This window comes from Podarcis melisellensis (genome assembly GCF_964234715.1).
Source record: "Podarcis melisellensis genome assembly, chromosome: 4".
Lineage (NCBI taxonomy): Eukaryota > Metazoa > Chordata > Lepidosauria > Squamata > Lacertidae > Podarcis > Podarcis melisellensis.
Genome location: NC_138531.1, coordinates 34886558 through 34896476, shown reverse-complemented (window position 1 = coordinate 34896476; position 9919 = coordinate 34886558). Strand labels below are relative to the sequence as shown.

Genomic DNA, 9919 nt, shown 5'->3' with positions numbered 1-9919 from the left:
CTTTCTTCCTTACTTCATTCATGCTCAAAGGTCAAGGAACAGGCCATGGGTTCTTTAATTACCTTCCTAAGTCACTGCGGTGAGAGCAACAGCTGAAACTTTGGCAGAGCTCTCCTGATACAACCCCTCCCTAATGCTCCCTCAAAGACTGGCAAAATGGCACTAACTTCCTCAGATGCTCATGCCCACCTGTGAATCTTAAATCCAAGGGTGTGAACAGATGGCACATGATGCCACAGACTTGCCATAGCTATGCTAAGTCTGTTTCTGGATTAGATGCTGTAGACTTGTGAACATTGCCTTGAGCACCCATGGAATAATTGTAGGGGGTATCAATAAAATAAGGTTATCAGTCCAGGTTGCTAAAGGGGAGAACTATATTCACTATACACCTATGAAAAGGTGTAATAGAGCCCCATCTCTTCACCGTGGCTTTTGAAAGCTATAATGGAGGCTATATTAAGGTCCTCTTGCTTACTGGCATCCTTCCAAAGCTAGTCCAGATATTCACCTAATTTAAAACCAAACCAGGTCATCATCAGTTATTGTGTGCAGAGGAGGGCAACTAAGATGATCAAGGGTCTGGAAGCCAAGCCTTATGAGGAACGGTTGAAGAAGCTGGGTATTCTTAACCTAGAAAAGAGGAGACTGAGGGGAGATATGATAGCCATATTCAAATATCTAAAGTGTTGTCACATGGAAGATGAAGCAAGCTTGCTTTCTCCTGCTCTGGGGGGTAGGACTCAAACCAATGGCTTCAAGTTACTAGAAAGGAGATTCATACTAAATACCAGGAAGAACTTTCTGACAATAAGAGCTGTTCAACAGTGGCATGGTCTCCCTTGGGAAGTTGTGAACTCTCCTTCTTTGGAGGTTTTTAAGCAGAGTTTGGGTGGCCACCTGCCTTGGATGCTTTAGCTGAGATTTCTGCATTGCAGGGGTTTGGATGAGACGACCCTTGGTGTCCCTTCCAAGTCTACAATTCTATGATTGTTGACAAGCCACTTATATTTTCTTGGTTTTCAATCCCAAAGCCTCTGCTAAAATCATACAGCCGTTTTGTCTAGACCCCCTTAAAAACATACAGACAAGCAAAAAAGTTTTAGGTTTTGTTGATTTTTATTTTTTAAAAAAGATCACAAGTATTATGTCTTAATTACCAAAATCCTAGAGGTTCTTGCAATCTAAGGAGCCACAACACTAATTCACAACCTATGGTCCCCCAGATGTTGCTGGACTCCAACTCCCATCAGTGCCAGCCAGAATGGCCAATAGTCAATGAAGATGGCAGTTGTAGTCCGGCAATCTCTGCAGAAGCAAAGGCCCACCATCCTTACTCTACTTGAAGTTTAGCACACTCAAACAGCTACTGTTTTAAGTCATTTTATCACATAGTACACATGAAATAAGATGGGATGAAATAAAACAATGATTTCCATTAGAAATTAATGGCCTGATTGTATGTCTGTTTATTCAGAAACAAGCCCCACTGACCTCAATATAGTTTACTTCCAAATACATATAGGAGTGCAGCCAATTTTATACACACGTCATTGGGAAGTAAGCTGTCCTGAGTTCTGTGGAGCATTAGATAAAATATGCAAAGGTGTGGGGGTAATGGGCACAAAATTCAGACTCTGCTGTTTAGGAATGACATAGAAACATCTTTAGAAATCAGCAGCATTCCAATATTAAGCTTAGCATTGCTTGTAGTTTACAAAATGATTATTTTCCTTTTTTAAAAAGTATTTATTCAGTGGCACATATTGCCTCAAAATGCAATATTCTTATTAGGTTAACTGATGCACATTTGCTGTGGAGCATGTGCCTAGCTCAGTTTATAATATGATGAAGAACTGATCTTGAGTTCTGTGTGCATTAAAAATGGAAACAAATTTAAGCACCCATGCTCCACATGTGTGGCTAGCTCCCATCTAGTTTCTAGTTTAAGTAAGAACATGGCATCCAATATTGTTTTGATTACGAGAGCCATGCATACAGAAATCATATTCTATGCAATAACTTTGATTTTACATTGGCACAATGCTTTGATAGAAAGTATCTGAGTTCCAAAAAATAATGCTCATTGCATGATTTAGCTGGTCAAATTTTTGCTGTCAGCTTGTGCCAAACGTTTACCACAATCTTGAAACTGAAAGCATGTAGACAGGAATTTATTTAGATCCAATGAAAACAATCCATTTTCATGCTCCCAGTGACCATTATCAAGCCTTTCTGCACGTTAAGTGGAATACAGAGTGCTCAGTTCATATTATTCTGATCAATTACCTACTACTATATTAATGGCACTTCAAGGTATGCAGCTAAAGGCATCTGCAATTGGTCAAACAAGCCTTGTTGGAAGCCATTTACTGAAAAATATAGCTAAGCGGTCACAAGAATGTCAACTTTTTTTGTAAATACGAAACAAGAGGAAGCAGGGCACTTGTGAATAATAAAGAGGTAAATCCCATAGTCAGAGGCACATGCTGTCACTGAGTTTTAAATGGCAATTGCATTTGCTAAATTAATTTTTGGTATTCTTGTAGAAACAACTCCAGCTCGGAGTCAGTGGCTGGATGAGTTATACACGATATGCTTATGCAGCTGCACAGCTTTACTGTGCCCTCCCCTTCCACCCCCAAAATTCCACACTTCATTTCAATATAATACAGTGGTACCTCAGGTTACAAACTCTGCTAACCTGGTTGCTCAGGGTTGCTCAGGGTTGCGAACTTTGCCCCAGGATGAGAACGGAATCGCACGGCAGCAGCAGGCCCCATTAGTGAAAGCCCGCCACAGGTTAAGAACGGTTTCAGGTTAAGAATGGACCTCCAGAATGAATTAAGTTCATAACCCGAGGTACCACTGTATTGTTATTTTGCATTCAAAAGGCCCCAGGTGTAACATGTATACTAGATAGGACTTGCTCTGAGTGAGAATAAGTAGCAAGGCAATGCAAATAGCACCTCCACCTCCTATGCAATCATTGTAAAGGCAAAGGTACAGTTATCAGAGATGCTCCAAAAGAGACATTAGATCTTAATCACTTATTCAAAGGCAAATACATGTACATATAAAAACCTATTGCTCACATTCTAAGATGACAAAAAAAAGCAAAAGCCAGGATAAGGTTATGCAGTTTTTAAATAGTTGGTGTCTCTAGGGACAAGGAAGTTTAGCCCTATGTGTAGCATAGGCCTGAAGGCTATGCTTAACTTCTATCCATTTGGCAGATGGTTGTGATATATTCTTGTGGGGGACAAGTAAGGTGCTGCATTTTAGGGCATGAACATGAAGAGGGCAAACATTTATTCCATTCCCAACAACTGAGTGGCAGGTGCAGCCCACCTATTGGCATTTAAACAGATACATTGAAATCATCTCCTCTGTTAAGGTTCTTGCCATAATGCAAAATATGAGTCTTCAGACAAAAGCAACAGTTTCCAACAAATACAAATTTGTTTTAAAGCCAGGAATCAGCAAGTATGCAACTTTGAACTTCAAAGGGTAAACCACAGATACAAGTACTTAGATTTGTTAAAACGTCCATTCTCCCTTTCAAAAGACATTTTCAACAGGACTATTTTCACTCTACTTTGCAACTTCGTTTTTTTTTGCTGCTTGAAATGTGTGGTATTTTTTCAGGGAAATATGCAGGTTCTCTGTCCAGTTTTCTGGCCTTCGCTTAATCTTAAATGATGCTACTGTTTCTGCAAAAGTGTGCGTTGAACTAAAAAGGAAAAAAGAGAAACAGATTAGAGTATTCAAATATTAAAAGTGTATTTAAGTACAAAGGCTGCTGCTAAAACTTCTTACAGCCCATGCCTAAGCATGCCTATTCAAAAGCCCCAAAACAGGACCTATGGGAACTTCTTTCCTAGTAGTGAAGCATTTTGTCACCACTGCAATCTAGAAGGTGAAGGGCTTTTTGAAGATGGGCAATACATTAGTCCTCTGTCATCCTAAACCCTCAAAGCCCTGAAAGCCCTCTCAGCAGTTGTTAACAGCCGTGCACTTTGGAGATGGAGAAAAATTATCTGATCATTATGAACACAAACAAAAGAAAAAGTTGCTGTCTTGTGCTCTCTTTTATAGGAAGCTTCTTTGTTCCATGCAACAATTCACCAGCAAAGTTAATCTTTCCTGCTTCCAGCTTGTTTCAGTTCTGTCCAAATTCTATTAAAGTTTCCCTAAAGCCAAGTCCTGCTAAGCTTTGCTTTATTGGCCTAATCCATGGACCAACAATAAGGGGCAGCTGTCAGACATCCAACATTCCACTACCGTGACTACTAGCTGATTATTGTTGATACCTTTTTTTGCCAATTGAAGTTGCAATACTAAACACACTTTCTAGGGAGTAAACTCCATGGGAGACAGTGGCACTTACTTCTCAGTAGACTGTGCTACACACCAATTGCAGCTTCAGCCTTGTAATCTTCAGGTTAAACACAGGTTAAATCCCTCATCATAATTCATATTCCCCTCCCTTTTTTGCTGCAACTGTTTCTTACACTTTTACTTTAGGATTACTTAGGATTCATAATTTTGATTAAGCACCAAAATACAATTAAAAAATAAAGTAGGCATGTAAGCAGGGGGCGAAAATAACCTAAAACACACATATGCATACCAGATATTTTTGTAGGACATCCCAAAAGTTGTTGAGCTATTTTTAGACAAGCCTAAGATCCAGGACAAACCCCCCCCCCCCAGACATCAATTCCACCTTTGAAATCACGGTAATGTGAGAGGGAACTCAGACGTATGGCAGCCCTAATTTATGGGTGTTTCCATAATTCCATAATTTAGCAGGCTGGAGACATCTTGATATGAAAGACTTATTTAAAGGGTAGCACTCTCCACTATTTTATGCATTTTTATTTAGCTGAATGCTTATAGTGTTTAGTGGGTTCTTTTCATCACTGTAATTTTCAGAGATATTTTTGTGAGCTGATAATTAATGTCATTGCTTTTATGCTACAAGTCACTTCATGTGCACTGCAGAGAATGAGATAGACATCTTATAAACAAACCTGCTCCCCACCCCCATTTTATCCCTTGGTATTGAAGGGTTTCTGATGCAGTAACATCTCCTTTCTGACAAAACACGTGTGTTTGTCTGTGTCCCCTGGCATGCACACATTCCAACACACACTTGTACGCAGAGCCCAACATAAGCAGGATGGATCATCTGTCATTGTATTGGTCTAGATTACACCTGAAATGACTGTACAAAGAAGGAAGACTTCAGCTGGCCTTGAAAGATTAAGTCAGTGCCAGCCAAATCTCAAGAGTGGTGAGAGTTCCACAACTGGGCGGCTATGGCTGAGAAGGTAATAGTGACAAGATGGGGAAACCTGAACTGTATGTTTCTGTTATTAAAAGTCATTCCCTGCTACTGCTGGCAAAGGTCTTAGCTCACTCACAGAGCGTATGCTATTCAGGAAGTCCCAGGTCCAACCCCTTGCATCTCCAGGTATGGCTAGGAAAGATTGCCTTCTCAAACTCCAGAGCACCACCAATAGTCAGTAGCAGTAGCACATTACGCTCAACCAACCAGATCATTAATAAATGTTTCCCGCTCAATGCAATTATTTGGCAACATTTATCTTCAAAAGAAACTCTAGAAAACCTGCCATCTGAAGGTAAAGCATTGAAGAGGACTAATAAATAGCTCTTCTATCTTTTATGTACTGGCAAGCAAGTAAGATGTACAATTATTAAGGACATATTTAATGATAAGCTACATGGCAAATAACCGAATGTGGCAACTCTTGCAAAACAAGAGTGGTGCTTAATGCTAGGCCTACTCAGGGTAGACCCATTGAAGTGAATGCACATGACTTAGGAACTCAAATGTGAATGGGTCTACTTTGACTAGAACTTAGCTGAAAACAACCCCACATCTTTTATTCTCTGTTTAACTATTTTGCTCTAAACAACAGAGGATACAACACATTTTTAGCATTAGCTATCTTTTCCAAGATGACACATGAGATTCTACTAGCTCCGCAAATGAAACAGAGTTGGAGGTGGCAGACGAACAATTTTGGAGCTGATAATGAAGAAAACACACCCACTTAATGAGCCAAGCCCAACCTCCAAACTGAGGGCATTTAGATATGTAGGAAACTCTCTGTCTGTGCGGAGGCTGCATTCTGGGTCACTACACACATAGGTGGAGTGTGTGCAAGTCTGCCCCACCCCATTCCAACCCTGCCATGCCCACTTCCAGATCTGAAAACGGCGTACAAATTGAATGTGCACAAAATGGTCAGTGCCTTTCTCGCCATATGGTACAAATGTACATATGGCCAATAAATAAAGCTACTAAAAGGATTAGCAAGGAAGACAAAGTTAAGTGAAAACCAGAGTTGTTTGAAGGCATGTTAAGAAGAGAAGAAGAGTTTGGATTTGATATCCCGCTTTTCACGACCCAAAGGAGTCTCAAAGTGGCTAACATTCTCCTTTCCCTCCCTCCCCCACAACAAACACTCTGTGAGGTGAGTGAGGCTGAGAGACTTCAAAGAAGTGTGACTAGCCCAAAGTCACCCAGCAGCTGCATGTGGAGGAGCGGAGACGCGAACCCGGTTCCCCAGATTACGAATCTACCGCTCTTAACCACTACACCACACTGGCTCTTCAGTCCAGCCTTGGTTGTTTTCTTGATGGGAGACGATGCAGAATTCCATATATAAAGCCACTCTGAAACATCTCAAGTATGCAAAGAATCATACTCAGTTCTGTTTTCATAAAGAAGATTCCTTACCAGGTGGTTCAGAATGTGCTCCTTGTTGACTTTGCATATTAACATTTTCTTCATCTGTAGATACAAACATAATTTAGATACATTTAAACTTCACATAGATAATTCAGCTCACACACATTACCTAATGCCTAGTGTGGGCGCATTTCAAACTTAAAGCCTCCAATTACACTGGGAAATACAATTCTAATACAGTCATAATGCATATTATGGAGACGCTCTCTCTCTCATGTACGCACAAACAAGATTCCTCATGTCACTGGTTAGGCTAATAGAAACATTAAAGGCAACATATGAAAAGCAAAAAGAAACTCAATATAAAAACTTACCACTTGCTTTGAAGCAGAGCTTTTTCTTCTGGTAGGCTACAAAGCTTGACACAGCCCCAGCTACTGCTACAAGCACTGAGCTAATAATTCCAGCTAACATTCCTGGATTTTCTGTGAAAAGGTAGAAAGCAGGCTTAATCTGACCCACTTCTCAAAAGCCATATAAATAAAAATAACAGAGAAAGCATTTTTAAGAGCAATTTAATGACACCAGAGAATATGCACTTGGGAGAAATCACTGTATTCAATAGTGTTTGCTCCCTTTCCTTTAAAAGACACCCACTCACAGCTTTCAAATAATGCACATTTTGAAATAACTGTTACATTTCATAATGTCTGTGACTGCTTGATCGTGTATTGACTACCCAGTAGTACTTCCTAAGGCAGGAAGATCTCTAGCTCCAATTACTTAGTTATTATGCTATGAACCGCCCTGAATTCTATGGATAAAGAACTGTATACAAATTTTATATATATATAAAATATATATATTCCCGTGTAAAAGTTGGGGTGTCTAGGCGACGTTTCGACGAGGTCTCACTCGTCATCTTCAGGCTGGTGCTTTCGGCTTCTTGTTACTGGAACAGAGCAGGATCTCAGTGTTTGAGTTCCTATAAATACTGTTGAGGGGGTGTGGTGTATAGCCTCCAATGTTCTGGGCAGAGAGGAAGTTCCCAGGCTAGTGTGCCTTTTCTTCTTTTGTTCCTTAATTACATGAGGGATATCTTGAGTGATTTCTTGAGTGATATCCTGAGTACCACTTAGGTGGGTCATTAGGTGTGGATTAGTTGCTAAAGTCTTTGTGTCTTGACCTCTTGAACTTTGTGAAGAGTTTTTCTGAGAAGATGGCTGTACTGCACTTAGTTGTGCTCTGGCTTGGCTTCGTGTATAGGGGCGAGCTGTGGTTTTGTGGCCTGTGTCAGCCAGATCTGTGTAGGGATTGCAGGGGGGTGCAGCATCCGGAGGTGCCACCATGGTTTGGCTACTGGATGGTGTCTGTAATTTATCTGTGGAGAGGGTCTGGGTTTGGGTCTGGTGTGGTTGATTGGTGATGGCGTTCTGTGTGCCTCTGGATCTGGTGTCAGTTTTTGTGGGGAGGGCTAATTTCCAGATGTCTGGCAAGCGGGATGTGTCGTCACGCTTGTTCATGTTGTGAGGGTGTTTCTCTATCTCGATGGCTTCCATGATTATTCTCTTGTGGTGATGTTCCATGTTAAAGAGCAATTTGGAATCTGCAAAATTAATTTCGTGTCCTGTTTCTTTCATGTGTTGGAAAAGAGAGGAAGTTTTTTCTTCTTTTTTGACGGCATTCTTGTGTTCTGCGATACGTGCATTTATTCGTCTGTTTGTTTGTCCAATGTACGTGGCTGGGCAGACTTTGCAGGGTATTTCATAGAGCCCTTACAGACACCATCCAGTAGCCAAACCATGGTGGCACCTCCGGATGCTGCACAAAAGAAGAAAAGGCACACTAGCCTGGGAACTTCCTCTCTGCCCAGAACATTGGAGGCTATACACCACACCCCCTCAACAGTATTTATAGGAACTCAAACACTGAGATCCTGCTCTGTTCCAGTAACAAGAAGCCGAAAGCACCAGCCTGAAGATGACGAGTGTAGACACCAAAATGGTTTTGTGCCTCCTTCCCAACTGTAATTAAAAAAATAATAATTAGGTAGATTGCATGTGAGAAACCAACAACCCTGGATGACTGTGATGTGCGAACATGGCCATTTTGGACTTTGCTTTATTCCCCCTTGGATATGATTTAATATCACAGTAAGATGTCATTTTAATAGTTCTGTCCCACAACTGACCTGATGAACCAGAACACACACAGCAAGGATAAAACATATAGACCGCTGTAGCACAAAGGTTAACTTTTAGGGATGACTTAAGAATCCAAAGTTATAAGTGCCATTAAAAAACCTCACAAGCTTACCTTCCGCTTTGCCACCAGAGTCTGAGCCACCTATGAAAACACTTTGTTAGAATATGCTTTGCAAACAGTAGCTCTTTATTCCCCCTTATGATGCAACTGCAGTAAAAAGTGTTCTACCTTCCAATTCAAATATTAGCAGAGTAAAAGATGGTCAGAAGGATTCTTGTATTAACAAATAAGCAGTATGTGAAGGGCCAGTGCAAGATATGAGCCTGCTTCCATTTTCAGTGTTTTAGCCAATAATCAAGATTGTAAAGTGCTATAAGGAAATTTAGAGTTATACATGTCCTGAGAAGACCCAGTAATAGCTTCAGAATGAAGCAGGAAGTCCTTTCTCCACTGAAGCAATTTTTGGGTGTTCCCTGGTTTGAGTGCAATTTCATTTCCCCCTCTACATTTGGACAACTGAGAAAGACTTCCTGGTTCACTCTGAAGCTGTTTTTATTCCATCGTCCCTAATAGAAAAGTGATTGTGGCTTTGAGAAAAAATTAAGAAATTCAAGAGTTTAATGTTGCTGTGACTGGACTGTAGTTTGTCCACTCCAAAGCAAAAGGAATTTGCAAATATGAGCATTCATGCTCTTTCAACTCGGGGTTAATTTCATGCAAAAACTATTAACAATAATAATTCATCATTAGTATATTTATATTACAAAGTGGGCTTTTCATGGTAAAGAAAGCACGAGCTATATCAGCTGTGTTGCTATACTAATATTGGCGGTGGGGGCTAAGAGAAAGTAATGTATGAAAACCTGAAGCCACTTCATATAGTTGATGGTATCAAAAGCTGCTAAGAGATGAAGCAGAAGTAACAGAGTCACACACCCACTGTCTCTTTCTTGATCAGGGCAACCAAGGCTGATTCAGTTCTGAAACCAG

The 9919-nt window shown here is 40.6% G+C and overlaps 1 protein-coding gene and 1 long non-coding RNA gene across 2 annotated transcripts in view; both read right to left on the bottom strand.

Moving 5' to 3' along the window:
* Nucleotides 1–1100: 1100 nt before the first annotated feature.
* The window catches only part of LOC309367971, a 370139-nt gene continuing 361320 nt past the window's right edge, over nucleotides 1101–9919 (bottom strand). Inside the window, exon 2 of the long non-coding RNA XR_014167422.1 lies at nucleotides 1101–2681. This is a non-coding gene — a long non-coding RNA (uncharacterized lncRNA). The remainder of the gene's footprint in view (nucleotides 2682–9919) is intronic.
* Nucleotides 1101–9919, bottom strand: part of CD99 (CD99 molecule (Xg blood group)) — a gene marked incomplete at its 5' end in the record, with an annotated part of 33202 nt that continues 24383 nt past the window's right edge. Inside the window, 4 exons of the mRNA XM_081907683.1 lie at nucleotides 1101–3733; nucleotides 6773–6826; nucleotides 7099–7209; nucleotides 9041–9070. Coding sequence (XP_081763809.1) covers nucleotides 3705–3733; nucleotides 6773–6826; nucleotides 7099–7209; nucleotides 9041–9070 — 224 coding nt within the window. The 3' untranslated portion in view covers nucleotides 1101–3704. The remainder of the gene's footprint in view (nucleotides 3734–6772; nucleotides 6827–7098; nucleotides 7210–9040; nucleotides 9071–9919) is intronic.